Raw genomic sequence first — 16,316 nt, forward strand, 5'->3', positions numbered from 1 at the left:
ATATTTATATATATATTTATATTTATATATATATATTTATATATATTTATATATATATATATATATATATATATTTATTTATTTATTATATAGGGAAGTTGAACAGAATTCTTCCTCCATAAGCCATGCGTGTCGTAAGAGGCGACTAAAATGCCAGGAGCAAGGGGCTAGTAACCCCTTCTCCTGTACATATTACTAAATTTAAAAGGAGGAACTTTCGTTTTTTCCTTTTGGGCCACCCTGCCTCGGTGGGAGACGGCCGGTATGTTGAAAGAAGATATGTACAGTGGTCCCTCGTTTTTCGTAATTAATCCGTTCCTGGAGGAGCTACTATAAACGAAATTTACGATTTGCAAATCAATTTTCCCCATAAGAAATAATGTAAATACAATTAATCCGTTCCTGACACCCAGAAGTATTAAAACAGAAAATTTTTTTACATGAAAATTTTTTTACATGAAATATACATGTAGTACATAAGCAATACAATGGGAAATGATGAATGAAACATTAACAGCATAACACTTACCTTTATTGGAGATTCTTCTTAGTGTATGGGAGACTGGAGGAGGAGAGAGATTGGATTGTTTACAGTTTGGAAGGGGAATCCCCTTCCAGCAACACCTCAGGTACCAATTGCTTTTCTGGGGTTGCTTCTCTTCTCCGTTTCTTAATGCCACTAGGACCACCTTGAGAGTCACTCTAGTCCTGTCTCACAAAGCAACTGTGGAGAGAACTCTGTTTCTGGCATCTCTTTAACACTTCCCTAAAATGGCCCAAGACTTTGTCACTGTACATATTTCTCACCTTTACCACAGGCTTGGCACTAGGAGCTTTCTTTGGAGCCATGGTAGCTTAGTTAGTACTTGCAAGCACTAAAATGAGTGGAATATTATGAAATATTTTGTAGGAGCACTTGACGCTTTACGGCATTCCGCTAATACGGACATTTCAAATTATGACCAAAACTCGCTATACGGCTCCCCCCACCTGTCTTTCTAATACGGTCACAGCGGCCCACCGAGTTTGTTTACATTCTCCCTGAGCACATCTCCTTATTATGTCTGGAAACTTTCCAAAATTTCAAGTGTTTTAAAGTTATTGTATATTTTATATGTATTGTACTTGATAATTAAACTTGTGTACACCTGTACCTAAATAAACTTACACACTGTGCTGGCATGTAGGTACACATTAAAATCACTAAGAGTCTCTCTACTCTTGATGCAATAATAATAATAATAATAATAATAATAATAATAATAATAATAATAATAATAATCTCTTGGGCGCATTAATGTCGCATATTACGTTAATATAGACATTTCCCTTAATCTATCTATGATATTTTTTTCAAAATTATATAAGAAACACATTATGTAACACACAAACATGATACATGCACCCACAGTATAAAAATTTATACAAATATGAGATGTTTACCAAACGGTTTGTAGAAGTGTCGGAAGAATTATGTTTTCTCTAGCCCGTCACCTGTTACTAGGGATAAATGTAGAAAAATATTCCTTTCGTATGCCTTCACTTTATAGCTATTCACGATCCTTGTGGGTCTAGCACTTCTTTATTATGATTATAATAATAATAATAATATCATCATTCACTCTAAAAATGGTGTGTTCCATGAGAATAGGAGTGTTGCTGTTTATTATTCTGTACTAACTTGTACACTGTAAGAGTATTTAATTATTATAATAATAATAATAATATTATAAGGTAAAAGTTTCACAAACTCTTACATATGTACATGAATGAACTAAAACTGGACACGTATTAATACCGTCTATTTTGCCTGACCGAGTGATCGTCCACAACCTGTTCAGTTTGTTTTTTTATGCTGTCTGAGCTCGGTGTATCTCGTTCTCTCTCGTTTGCTCTTCGTTAACTAATTGGCTCTCACTGATGATGGCATCTAAGCTTAGCTGTGATAAAAAGAAGAGTCATAAGCCTTTTACTTTAAGTACCAAGTTAGAAATGATTAAACTTAGTGAGCAAGGTATGTCGATGGCTGAGATGGCACATAAGCTTGGTTTGGCTCGTCAAACAGTTAGTACAGTTGTGAACAATAAGGAGAAAGTGTTGCAGGAAGTTAAAAGTGCTACACCAGTGACCACTAAAGTTATAAGAAAACGTGATAACCTTATTGCTGACATGGAAAAACTTTTAATGGTGTGGATTGATGATCAGACTAGTCACAATGTGCCTTTAAGCAGAGCCATTATCCAGTCCAAAGCCCTAAGTCTCTTCAATTCTATGAAGGCTGAGAGAGGGGAGGAAGCTGCTGAAGATAAATTCTCAGCTAGCAGAGGCTGGTTTAATAGGTTTAAGGAAAGAAGTCAACTTCACAACATCAGAGTGCAGGGTGAAGCTGCAAGCGCTGACAATTTAGCTGCAGAAAATTATCCACGTGAACTAGCCGAGATAATAGAATGTGGTGGATATACCAAGCAACAGATTTTTAATGTGGATGAGACTGCATTATTTTGGAAGAAGATGCCATCTAGGACATTTATTGCTAAGGAAGAGAAGTCAATGCCTGGCTTCAAAGCTGCAAAAGACAGGCTAACACTCTTGCTAGGAGCTAATGCAGCTGGTGACTGCAAGTTAAAACCTATGATGATTTATCACTCAGAGAATCCTAGGGCCCTAAAGAACTATGCAAAAGGCAGCCTCCCAGTTTATTATAAATCTAATTCGAAAGCTTGGATGACTGCCAATCTTTTCATAAGTTGGTTCACGGACTATTTTAAGCCTACAGTTGAGGCTTACTGCAAGGAAAAGAAAATTCCTTTTAATGTTTTACTTGTTTTAGACAATGCCCCTGCCCACCCTACAGCTCTACATGGTATGTACAGGGAGATAAATGTTGCTTTTATACCTGCAAACACAACTTCATTACTGCAGCCGATGGACCAAGGTGTAATTGCAGCCTTTAAATCTTATTACCTAAGAAGAACTTTCATTAAGGCTGTAAATTTCCTAGACAGTGATAAAATGCCTGGGCCTAAACAAAATAAATTAAAAACCTTTTGGAAAGGTTTCACAATTTTGGATGGCATTAAAAATATTAGAGATGCATGGAATGAAGTTAAAGAAACTACACTCAAAGGTGTTTGGAAGAATCTGATTCCTGAACTTATGGATGATTTTGAAGGTTTTGAGAATCCAGTGGGGGAAGTGTGTGTAAATGTTGTGGATAAGGCAAGGGAATTAGAACTGGAAGTGGAGCCTGAGGATGTGGAAGAATTGCTTCTCTCATGATGAGGCTCTGACAGACCAAGACCTCCTTCTGATTGAAGAGCAAAGAAAGAAATTTCATGAAGAGGAGATCCATCCTGATGATAGTCCTGTTACCATTAAAGAAATGAAAACCCATGATTTGGAAGAAGCTATCAACCATATAGAAATAACAATGGCAATTTTTGAGAAGATTGATCCAAATTTTGAACAAAGTTCAACAGTGAATGCAACCCTTTCCCATGATGTTACATGCTATAAAGAAATTTTAAGGGAAAGGAAAAAAAAATCCATGAGGCAAAGTTCAATGCTCTCCTACTTTAAGAAAATATCATGGCAACCTTCAACATCAACAGCCAGCCTTCAACATCAACAGCTAGCCTTCAACAACCTTCAACATCAACAGCTAGCCTTCAACAGCCTTCAACATCAACAGCTAGCCTTCAACAGCCTTCAACATCAACATACACCCCTTCAAAAGCTTCACACAAGTCTCCAAAACGAATCAAATTAGTTGAAGAATTAGAGGATGGTGGTCTGCCATCTCATGATTTGATTCAATAACTACATTGCCACTCACCTCTCACACATTCATATTAAGTAATTAAAGGTATGTAATAAATGTACTGTGTGTGTAATTTTACTTTTCATTGTGTTTTTTAATGCTTAGTTCTATTGCTAATTTAATATATGTCAGTGTAAATACGTTATCTAGCATTTATATGCATTTACAAGGAAAATAAAAGGGTGTTCCACTTTACGGCGGTTTCCGCTTTACAGAGGTAGCCTGGAACCTAACCAGCCGTATGAGTGGGGCCCTACTGTACCCCTATGATTGGCGAAATTTACGATTGCCGAGAACTACAAAAAGCGAGGGACCACTGTACAAATATATATTCCAAATATAATATTGGGACTTTTAATTTATACTTAGTACAGTATATACATGCTTTACTGAGCTGTGCACTGATGAAAACCATTTTATATTTCACAATATGCGAACAATTGCACATAAAGAAAATTCTGTTAAATAATTAACAAGTAAATAACATTTTAAAAAAGTACTTGTTAAGAAAACTTGCCTCAAGGAGTTCTCTAGGAAGGTCATCTCCATTATCAATGCCTCTGTTCATTGTAATAAATTGTTCAATTGTTTGTTTGTCTTTAACTGCAGGATTATGCAGAGAGGTATTCAACATAATGATTGCAAATGACAGCACAAAACATGTATCTGGGTGCTGGAAGATCGAGGGGTTGAGCTCGCAGTATCGATGGGCGAAACGTTCCATCATTCTATCAATCTTTTGTGCTTCACCAGGCAGACGAAAACTCCACAGAAACTGTCTGTTGGTTAAAATTATTTTATATTAATATATATTACATCTTTGCTATGTGGGACATGTTTATCTAGATCTCAAATACCTCATACAGTGCCCTCCCTCTGATTAGGATGAATATTCCCACTTTGAAGGTAGTCTTTTTAATTTAGAAAAAAAAATCTTCTGAGTGACTATTTTTTTTTTTTGCTAACAGCCCACAGTACTTTTGATCAGTCAACAATGCAGCAACTACAATGCTGGTACTGACAAACAACATTAAAGCCACAGCATAAATAAAAATAACTACCAGTCCTTTAAACAAAGAAAAATCATAAGTTACAAAAAAATCACACTATCCATTGAAAAAGTTTCACCTAAAATGTCAATAACCCTTGCCCCTCCCTTCACACCTATGCACTCTCACTTCCCTTTCTCTCTTCTTTCTCTCCTCCCTCATCTCTCACTTTCACTCACTCCAGTGCCTTTACAATTCATGCCCTAAACAAGCAAGAGAGTAGGTCACTGGTGACTCGAGTTTGTATCATGCACTAAACTCCTCTAATTCAGATGAAGTACACTAGACATTCACTTCACATCCACAAGGCTTTGTTCAGCATCTCGCTAATGTTCACCTTAGCAAGATCTTTCACAGAATACACAGCACAGTATATACTGAATAATGAGGGTCCCAAGAAAGAGTTATGAGATACTCTACTTGCAACTACTCCTCACTCACATTTTTACTCTATTCTAAATTTCTTTTTTTCTGTCTGGCAAATCATGCTTTAAGATATTCATACTCTTATTACCAATTTGTCTTACAAATAGTTGAGGCACCATACACTATATGAAGCAATGAACTTGTCTACCATTTCAAATTTGTTCATGAACAACAAGAATAAATTAAACAAAATACCCCTGTAATGCAAGCTTTTTTCCCCAGCTTAAAAAAAAAAAAAAAATGAAAGGTAACAGTACCAAAGAGCTTATCAGCTCATTATGTATCTTTCATGGATATACTGGTAAGGACTACCCACTGAACTGGGAATAAAAACACCATATAAGAACAAGCCATTATTGTAGACAAAGTTTTGCTCAGTATAAGTTAGTGACTTAATAAAGTCCCAAGCAAAATGTTTGAGAATTAAGGAATGTTATTATTTGGTGTTATTTCATATATTAAACTTAAAAAACTAAAATAAACAGAGCAGAAAGCAGGACATAAGCACAATTAGAGAAGAGTCAACATTCAAGGTTCCTAGCCTCTTCAACCTACTTCCAGCAGATATCAGAAATATTGCTGGTGGCAGGCAAGGCTTCCCTGATCCATCGGGTTGTGATGGCTATGGGGGTTTGTGAGCTGCTAGCATCAACAGCCTGGTTGACCATTCAGTCAACAGGTAAGCCTGGCCACAAGCTGGGCTGTGAGGATACAAGAACCTTTGAAAATGGTCATTGCTATATGATTTGAAAAGCCTTTCATTTTTTTTATATCTATATATATATTTCCAACTAACTTTGTCATCTACCATATATCGAAATGTTCAAACATGTTACTTGTATCCTTAAAATTTGTTGCTTTTATTAACATTACAGTTTTTTTAGTTTTTATCATAAAGCAAATTAGGATTTGAAATGCAGTATACATGGATATTGTTTTAACACAACATACAATGCTCACCATTAAAGTACACTAGCTCCCTTGTAAAATCACAACTGCAAAACAGGTCATCCCTTGTGCTTTAGGAGATCCTTTAACCATCCAACGGGTGACTAACACACATTCTTGACCAGTCCATCAAATTAGGGTACCTCACAGTCATTTAGCAATTGAGCAACAGAGTTTGTGTGGCAATAGGCACCATTTTGCATAAAAATCTTGCATGACACTGAGCGAAAGTCAGGAAAAATGATAGACCAATTCTAGGTACATTATTATAGTTAACGTTAGTAGGGTCATTTTTCTAAACTTCTCTGGACGTACTTTTGGTGTGGGTATGTCATGAACAGTGTCTACAAGGAACCAACTGGACATGCACGTGCGCGTGCACACACAAGCTCGCAAACACGTGCGCGCACGCTCGCAAACACGTGCGCGCACGCGCGCGCGCACACACACACACACACACACACACACACACACACACACCAATGACTTCTAATATTTCCTTTGTTTGATGGTCTGCCTTATGTAATCAAATTGTTTCTTGAGCCAATAACTTACTTCTGCCCATATTAATTTGTCAATAGCCAAAAATGATTGACAAATGCAGCTCTCCAAACCACATGGTGCAAATGAACAATGGACACAACTGTCCATCACCCATATTTGCACACTGCCATAACATACTAGAGTGAGAGATATGGGAGGAAGTGTAAAGTAAACCCAGTGAAAAGCAGGGGCACCATGGACACAATAAGAGAACACTATTAAAATTCATGGTCCCAGATTATTCAACATCTTACCATAAAATATTAGAAACACAGTTGGGCCAAGTGTAGAAATCTTCAAGAGGAAACTGTACAAGTATCTCCAAGAACTGCTCAATCAACCAAGCTACTATGGATGTGGGCCAGGGCTGCCAGCAGCAACAGCCTGGTTTACCAGGCAAGTACCAGACAACCCTAGCCTAGGGTCAGGCTTCAGAAGTAGAAAAACTCTTGAAACTCATCAAAGGTAAGGTATAGCCAGTAGTCACAGGGAATCTTGAGACATCCTGCTTCGAGTTGCCAGGCCAGTATATCTGTCACATTGACAAATATGCCAGGGTAGGGTATAACTTTCGACATTAAATTACTTCAGATGCCTTCCACCCAGCATTATTTTAATGACAAACACTGTACGTGTTCCATTAATTTGTAAAGAATCATAAGATTAGCCACCTAACACTGTACTCAGATTAACAAGTCATACACACCTTAAAGCCTGAACGAGGATTAAATCAGTGAAATCATGGAGGCAAACGAAGGCGTCAAGAACTGACTGGTTGAAGTCATTACGTTCCCCAAGGTAGTCTCCGATGGCTGTCTTATTCAGTCCTTCTCCTTTATACAAGAACTGTGCAATATCTGACGAAGAGAAAGAAATGAAATCAAAATAAGTAAAGTTGTTAACTGCAAAAATGTTCATAGTGCACATACAGGTCTCCCTCCACATTCGAGAGTTCCACTTTAGCGGGCTTCGAACATTCGAGAATGCCCAGCCGCCCAATCATTTAAAATACATATGTCATTATGTATGTTAGGAATCGTGGCAGCGGCAGAGTTCGTTTGGAGGCAGGACAAGATAGTCCTTCAATATGACACTAATATCAACTCTACAGCTTATTTATGTATCACAATTGATCTAATATGACATAATAAACAAAATTAATAAAGCAATAACAATATAAATAACAATAATAACAATACGTATTAATAACAGTAATAACCACTTGTTATTAATATTAATAACAATATTAATAACGAGTGGTGTTGTGTTGTTGTCCGGTGTATAAGGGCCACTGAGAGCATAAACCGTACATAGTGGTAGTGAAGGCCAGCAGCGCCGGCGGTGTTCTCAGTAGCCCTATATACCTCCAACAGCATTGGAGGAGTTAGGTTTGTGCTGTCCTTTTTCTATTGATTAATCACTTAACTTACTCGCTACACTGTTAATGCTACACTTTATCGCTGGCTGGCGTTATAGCCTTCATCGACTAGTGCTGCTTTAGAATCGTACACATCTTAGAATCACTGCAGAAAGCACATTTTCCCCTCTCTCTTCCTCCTCCACTTTGGTACTTTGCTATGAGTTCTTTCTTGAATTCTATAGTCTTTCTCACCTTCTTTACCAAAGGGCTGGCACTAGTACAAATTTTACTATGTTTTCATGTGTTTTATGAGTGTTCATGGTTCATTAGGTTAAGGAAGCAGTACTGTTAGGTTAAGTAAATGCTATTATTATATTTTCCTACAATATATTTGTGCACCAAACATTCATGATTTTTCAACATTCATGAGGTTCTTGATCCCCTAACCCTCACGAATGTGGAGGGAGACCTGTACAATAACCTATACACAATATATTATTTGTTTACACTCTAACAAGGAAGAAAAGGCAGTAACCTAGTGGGAAATACTCTACAAGTTTCAGATCATTAATAAGAACACAAAGACTGGAGACTGCAGTAGGCATACTGGCCTATAATTTGGGCGAATCTAACTATGTAGTACTTTCACACAACTGTTCCCACCCAAATATCTTAAACTCACTATTAAAGCTATCCAAAGCAATTTGCTTCCATAACTTTTTCCACATGCCTATGAAACCAATGCTTTCCAATTTACTTCCTAAATCTGAATTTATCCAACATTAATCCATTCTTTTGAGTTCAGGCTTCATTTAACATCTTCACACTGTATGACCCTTGTGGGTTTAGCTCTTAGTATTGATTATATATAATAACAATTAATATTTTGAGCATTTTATTGGTACTATATCCTTTATTTGTATAGATCCCATCTTACACTCATTCACCAATGGTATATTTGCCCTTATTCTATGCCTTTCAAGAAAGGCTTGATGTTAGTTTATTTATCAGAAAAATCACCCAACACATGTTTATCATTCAATGGTACTAGCACTGGTGCAGGTACAACAAGAGTATTTTAAGGATATGTGAAGGTGTAGTAGCCACTGTTTTAAGATTTTTGATATAGGGGGAATATTTTCTATATTATCCAATGCATTTGCAAACAGTCCATTCTGTATACAATACTGTACTGTACTGTCTTCAGAAGCTCTTCAAGTCAGTTCCTGATATGCCAGGCTGTGGTGCATAAATTGGATTGTGTGGCTTGTACCAACATGTTATATCAGATAAACAAGCAGGAAGCCTGATCTGGAACTGGGTAGGGGAAGGGAGGGGCAGACCCCCAAATCACATTCAGGCACACGAGTATGGCATCATAGGAAACGGTTCGTCCTAAAAATGAGTACAGTGGACCCCCGCCTTACGATCAGTTCCCAACTCGACCAATTATGTAAGTGTATTTTTGTAAGCGCATTTGTACATGTATTTTTGGGGGTCTGAAACGGACTAATCTAATTCACAATATTCCTTATGGGAACACATTCTGTCTATAATGGCACCTGAACAGACCTCTGGAATGAAATAATATTGTAAGGCGGGGGTCCACTGTACTGTAACAGGATAAATAATTATGTTTAACACTGTGACCAATTTTCCACATCACACGAAAAGCCACTATTTCCCACACACCCACACAGAAAACTAAAAGTCCAACGATTTCCAACAAAAACAAGGGACACGATTATTGTAAAATCTTAAAATGTACTGTAAACATCTTAAGGGTATGCAGCAGCTGCAATAGCTTTGCTGAATAATAGAAGAAACATGATAAGCACTAAAAAAAAAAAAAATTGTAATACTATACGTACATGAAAACCCAGATAGATTTTTTTACCTGCAACATGGAAAAATGAACCCAAAACCTAAATTTCAACAAGTGGCTTTAAAACAACAGAAAATACTTTGATACAAATATAAAGGCACAATACAACAGATAGTTGGAATGGGCTCCAGGAGGTAATGTGCTATTATATAATTTTACAAAACTAAATAAAATGTACACGTGTACTATTTATATTTTAAAACATGCTGAACCTGTATGGATCAAAAATAAATTCAACTTACCATCAGGAGTGTTCTTCAAAAGGCCATGATCGATAAGGTACTCTATTCCTTTCTTAGGGTCCATGTTGAACTTCTTCCTCCCGATGCTCATCTGTTTACTCTTTGGATTATTCTTACTGTGGGTCAAGAAAGTTACATTAACATTTAATTATGACGCACAACACTTTTAATGCATTTTTAATTAAAAAAATTACAGCTCTAGCACAGCCTAAATAAAAAAAAGTTTTCAGAAAGGCTTCCTGCTCTGGAAAATACATACTGTGACACCTAAATTAGTATACTTAAATTCGTACAAAAAAATGGAAGTGAATGCAATATCCTAAAGAAAATATTAAGTTACATTTAGTGTGTGCTGAGAATGTTTCATGGGAACAAGTGTCCACCATCCGTTCAATTGGCTGGACCACTGCTGACTCAGTGCCAGATTCACTACCTGGCCCCAAACCATCATATGCAAGAACCACATTAAACAAAGCTATTGTCTAGCATAGGTTGTGAATCCTACCTGGGTGGCAGGGGTGTAGTAAGCTTAGAAAGGGAAAGCAGGGCTGTTTCCCCAAAACCCCTGCAGACTAGGAAGGTTTGGCCTGAGGCTATAGGTTGTTCCCTACATAGTGTTTGACACTGTCAGCCAGGATTGAGTGTCAGACTGTGCTGCTCGTCTTGAATAATAAAAACAGATGAAATGCCAAACAATTTACACTTATTTAGTACAGGTTTCAGACCATCTAAACTTTTACCCTTGCTGAGTTTTTTTTTTTTACTCCCAGATCCAAGCCTTGAGAGAGGCTCATCTGGTGCTTGCTTAGTTAACCAGGCTGATGTTGCTGGCAGTCTGCAAATCCATCATGGCATAGATGCTCTGGCACTTGGTTGATGTACTTGCCCAGTTTCCTCTTGAAGACTTTTACACTTGTTCCAGCAGTATTTCTGATATCTTCTGGCAAACTGTTAAAATGTCCAGGACCATGGATGTTGATACAATGTTCTCTTATTATACCCACAGTGCCCCTGTTTTTCAACGGATTTGTTACATATTTTCTACGCGAGTGTACCCTGTTAAAAGACATCCTAAGGATACAGGTTGGTATCAAGGGAAGAGGAATTCTGGCAGTACAGTTAAGAGACCAGAGGAAGAGGAATCCCATGATAATGGAGAACAAGAGAAACAGGGAAATCCTGAGATATGGGATGGGGGGGGTTACTAAGGATGAAAAACTGTAGACAATTTGCAGGGGAAGAGAAATCCTGGAGGGTGCCAGAGTAAGGGGTCTCCTCTTCCTCCTCCAAGTTGTAGCATTTTTTACTCTGATGTAAACTCGTAGCATGTTGCTTTAGACAACTTTACTCGGCATTTGCAAATATTTCTGGTTTATTGTGATTGGTAAGGGAACGCCGAAGTTCATGAGTCAAAATACTACTGTGTTCAGCTAGCCATTAATCAGACTATTTTGACATTCTGTAATTTCTGATATCTTGTAACGGCAACCAACTCGACTTAGAAAAAGACATTGACCAATGTGTTGTTAGAGCTGGAAAGGGAAGATATGTCAAGACCGGGCTTTTAAGTGATCATGCCATATCAAATACCTTTGCATTTGACGGCTTTCGAGAGCTTTCTTGTTCCCGCAGCTCATCTCTGGCCAGGTTTGTCTGGTGTGCTTGCCTAGCCCGCTGACCTACATATTCATCACAGCTGAGTAATCCGGCACTTGGCAGAGGTATTTGTCAGGTTTCTTCTTGTCCCATCAGTGTTTGTGATATCTTCTGATAAGATGATAATCTGGGACAATGAATGCTGACACAATGTTTTTATTTAGGCGATGTCACCAATGTTTTTCACTGGGTTTATTTTAAAATTTCTTTCATCTCTCACTCCCGTATGTTATAGTTGTGCAGATTTTGGACCAAGCTTCCAGCATCTTCCACGTACATGTTATCTACCTCTTCTCTCCAGAGAACACACATTTAGAAGAGCATTCTCAGTAACTGAAATGCTATATTGGTTCTATGAGGGCCGTAAATGATCTGTCCATCTAGTGACTAGTCTATCTCCCACTAAATGACAGTAAGAGGTTCTCCGAGATCATACAATGACTCGGGAGAAGGGACAGTGTCTACCCGGTACAAAGTGAGGGATTTTATATGAATGGTATACAATACTGACAAGATAATGAATCAAGATGCGTGTGCAACATCTGGGTATCTTTACTCTGTAGACATTTTGCCATCCAGTGGCTTTATCAAAACAAGAACTGGGCGAGGGAGTCCCCCCCCCCACTTTTCATTCATGTTTCTTTACCACCATGCTCCAAACAAATTAGTGATGACTATCCTCCCCATCCTAAACTCTGCTATCATCACACCCCTTCCCTCGTGTCCCATCCATGTGCCGTGACCTAGCAATGGTTGAGTCTTGACCAGCTAATACTGGCGCGGGCAGGTTCCGTGGCATCCCTTAAGGCCAAAATTACTTCCACTGACGACTGGAGGTGTGCAGATTTCCCCAATGATGACTGCAGCTTTAGTCTGCGGTTGCAACTCACACGCCCTCAGCACTGTTAACACTGAGGTTTTTCTTCTATGAAATGAAAATTTGTCACGTTGAAATGTTCCAGGTAAATTGTGTTGTGGCAAGAGGGACATAGCGAGTCACTACACTCCAGGATGTTCTCTGGTGGCGTTCATTACTGCCTCAAACCGAGTGTCACCACGACACTTGTGTACTGCTGGACCTCACTCCCCACCTCCCCCAACCATACAAATGTGGTGTGAGGCGGAGACGGGCAGGAATGGAGGCGGGGTACATGCATAAACGGGGAGGGGCTGGGCAGGGCGGGAAGAAGCATAACAAAATACATTTCCGAAGATAAATTAGTTCCACTTAACATTAAATAGAAAATCTTACAAAAAAAAAATCATAATTTTGCATTGGAGAGGCAAGAAGTGATAGAAAGGGTCGTGTTGGAGAGCAGAAAAGAGAAGGGGATGGATAGTGGCGGGGAGAAGTTGCGGAGGGGCGAGGAGAGGTTGGAGCAAGGCGGATAGGCAGGGACGTGGCGGGGAGAGGCAGGGGAATACCCGAGGTTGAGCAACACGTGGAATGTTCCCAGTTTCTTCAGGTGATTACAATGTTGGGACTTTTTCTTGAAGATTCTTAGAAATAAATCTACATTTTAATTTACTGAAACATGCGCCACCACCACAGGGTATAGTAATCCCCGCACACGCCTGTCTAAGATAATTCGTTAAAATCTTAATTAAGCTGTCGAGGGAGATGAACAAATGAAGTACGTACTTCACTTGTCCGTTACTATGCAAGGTCCATCAGTAACACCCATGGCAAGAAGCACATCCGCCAGTTACAAGTAAATGATTAGTATAAACATTATGTGCGGGGAAGGGTGAGGAGGAGGAGGGAGGGGAATGAGGCGCGCTGGTTATTCCTTCACAACCACAAGGTCGCCCACAATTTTTTTTATGCTACTACGCTCTGTTATGGAATGTGTGGATTTTGACTCCCTTAAAGGGTCACCTTATCATGGTCCTTCCCACACGGTTATCCCCAGAGGGTCACTCATCCCTAACACAATAGCAAACTTCTGAACCATTATTAACTGAAAATAATATCTGACAAAAATGTTATTTAAAATCATGGTTAGCAGAGAACAAAAAAGAAACACACAAAGGCTGGGGAGGAATAGCCTCAGTAACACCACTCTGTGAGTAAACAGTCTATGATGTTCTCAAATTACGGCTCCTACAACATTCAAGAACTGCTGCCTTGATTGTTTTGTATTATTTAACTACATCAAGTCCTGCATCTTTTAAATATTATGAAGCTTAGTCACAAGGTAACTAATGTGTTCATATATATTACTATTAAGATGCAAAATAACCGTGGGGGAAATCGAATGATAGCTCTAGGCCTTTCGTGTTGCAATCAACACATCAGGATCTTGCAATGTTGCAGGAAAGAGGAAGTCCTAGCAAATACGTTCATGGGAAACGTCTTTGCTCGAACAAAGAAGTTTCCCCCTGAACGTATCTGCTTGGACTTCCTCCTCTTTCCTGCAACATTGCAAGATCCTGATGTGTTAATTGCAACACAAGGTTTAGAGCTATCATTCAATTTTCCCCGTGGTTGTTTTGCATCTTGTATCGTTTGTTCGCAATTATTGCACATTACTATTAAATATATATTGCTGAATTCTGTTACATTCTAAAATATAGTGTCCTCGTCTATATGTTGCTGCAGGGGGTCGAGTCTCAGCTCTTCGCACTGTTCAACTTGCCACTCTCCATATTAACTCCCTTATCGTACCTACTCTTAAAACTTTGTATGGCACCTGCCTCCACTACTTCACCGAAATCATCCCACCTAGATCTACCTGGAGGGTATTCTGGCGGTCAACGCTCCCGCGACCCGGTACACGATCAGGCCTCCCGGTGGATCAAGACCTGATCAACCAGGCTGTTACTGCTGGCCGCACGTAGTCCAACGTACGAACACAGCCAGGCTGATCCGGCACCGACTAAGTATCTGTCCAGCTCCCTCTTGAAGGCAGCCAGGGGCTTATTGGCAATTCCCCTTATGCATGGTGGGAGGCTGTTGAACAGGTTTGGGGCCGGACACTTATTGTTTTCTCTTAGTTTACCAATGGCGCCCCCTACTTTTCATTGGGGGTATTTTGCACCACCTGCCCAGTATTTTACTTTCGTAGCGAGTGATTTCTGTGTGCAGATTCGGGACCATTCCTTCAAGGATTTTCCAAGTGTAGGCCGAATAAATACTTCTGACATCCCTGTGGGACATTTGTCTCTAACCTCCAGCTGTGTCCCTAACTTCGTCTCTCGCCACTCAATCAGCCTGTCCCTGTCTACCCTATCAATTTTTCCTTGAGTATTTTGTATGTTATATCTCCTCTGAGCAGTTCGCCAGAGGCTCCCCATCAACCGAATAATCTTTACTGCCAACGCTCACCTGGAAAATCTAGAATGGCCTTCAGAGTGTGTGTGTGTGTGTGTGTGTGTGTGTGTGTGTGTGTGTGTGTGTGTGTGTGTGTGTGTGTACTTAACTTTGTGGTTGCAGATTTCTAGTCACAGCTCCTGGCCCCGCCTCTTCGCTGGTCGCTACTAGGTTTACTCTCTCCTTGCTCCCTGAGCTTTATCGTATCTTTTCTTAATTAAAGCCATGTATGGATCCCGCCTCCACTACATCACTCTCCAGATTGTTCCACTCAGTGACAACTCTATAACTGAAAAAATACTTCCTAATGTCCCTGTGACTCATCCGAGTCTTCAACTTCCAGCTCTGACCCCTTGGTGCTGTGTCCCATCTCTGAAACATCCTGTCCCTATTCACCTTGTCAATTCCTCTCGGTATTTTATATTTTCGTTGTCCCCCTGTCCCTCCTGTCATCCAATGTCGTCAGGTTGATTTCCCTTGCCCCCCCCCCCGTGCGTGTGTGCGTGCGTGTGTGCGCGTGCGTGTGTGCGTGCGTGCGTGGGGGGGTCTTTCCTGCTTTACCACTCTGCCAGGTATTCAAGGTTATATTTTTTTTATCAATTTCGGAAATCATCGCCACTAAGTGGAAAGGAAATATTACAGGAATAAGAACTATTAATATACATAGAAAAGTTGTGCGTATACTGAACGTTAATAAAAGTGTTGAAGATTTACCTGCCATCATCTATGTTAGTGAGGAAGAGAAAATAGCCCGGCGTTCGTTATACTCTTACGCCACAACCGTAGTAGACGCAGGCAGTCTAAACTAAACCTAACAACCACGGCATCTACTCTTCTATTTCCAAGTATTTAACACTTCATCCAACAGAAAATTAAAAGCACAAATCAAATTATTTCTTAACGATCTCTCTCAAGCCATACCAGATAAATATAATTTTATCTTGTTCAATTTCTTAAATGTAATTTTGTTTTTGTGGAGCTGCAGTACTGACGTCTGTGGTCTGAGTGTACTGCTCAGTCAGCTTCGACTGTGTGTAAAACAAAAAAAACAAACAAACTTTAGTAGATTAACAG

At 39.3% G+C, this 16,316-nt stretch overlaps 1 protein-coding gene and 1 pseudogene across 10 annotated transcripts in view; one reads left to right on the forward strand and one right to left on the reverse strand.

Annotated features, from left to right (window-relative positions):
• Positions 1-1,923: 1,923 nt before the first annotated feature.
• On the forward strand, positions 1,924-3,769 carry LOC128696176 (tigger transposable element-derived protein 1-like; annotated as a pseudogene).
• A 568-nt stretch (positions 3,770-4,337) lies between these two features.
• step (cytohesin steppke) overlaps positions 4,338-16,316 on the reverse strand; it is a gene marked incomplete at its 3' end in the record, with an annotated part of 586,727 nt that continues 574,748 nt past the window's right edge. For all 10 annotated transcript variants that reach the window (XM_070083666.1, XM_070083667.1, XM_070083664.1 and 7 more), the window contains 3 exon segments: positions 4,338-4,599; positions 7,493-7,643; positions 10,274-10,389. In XM_070083666.1, coding sequence (XP_069939767.1) covers positions 4,338-4,599; positions 7,493-7,643; positions 10,274-10,389 — 529 coding nt within the window.

This window comes from Cherax quadricarinatus, chromosome 10, assembly GCF_038502225.1.
Source record: "Cherax quadricarinatus isolate ZL_2023a chromosome 10, ASM3850222v1, whole genome shotgun sequence".
Taxonomy (NCBI): Eukaryota; Metazoa; Arthropoda; class Malacostraca; order Decapoda; family Parastacidae; genus Cherax; species Cherax quadricarinatus.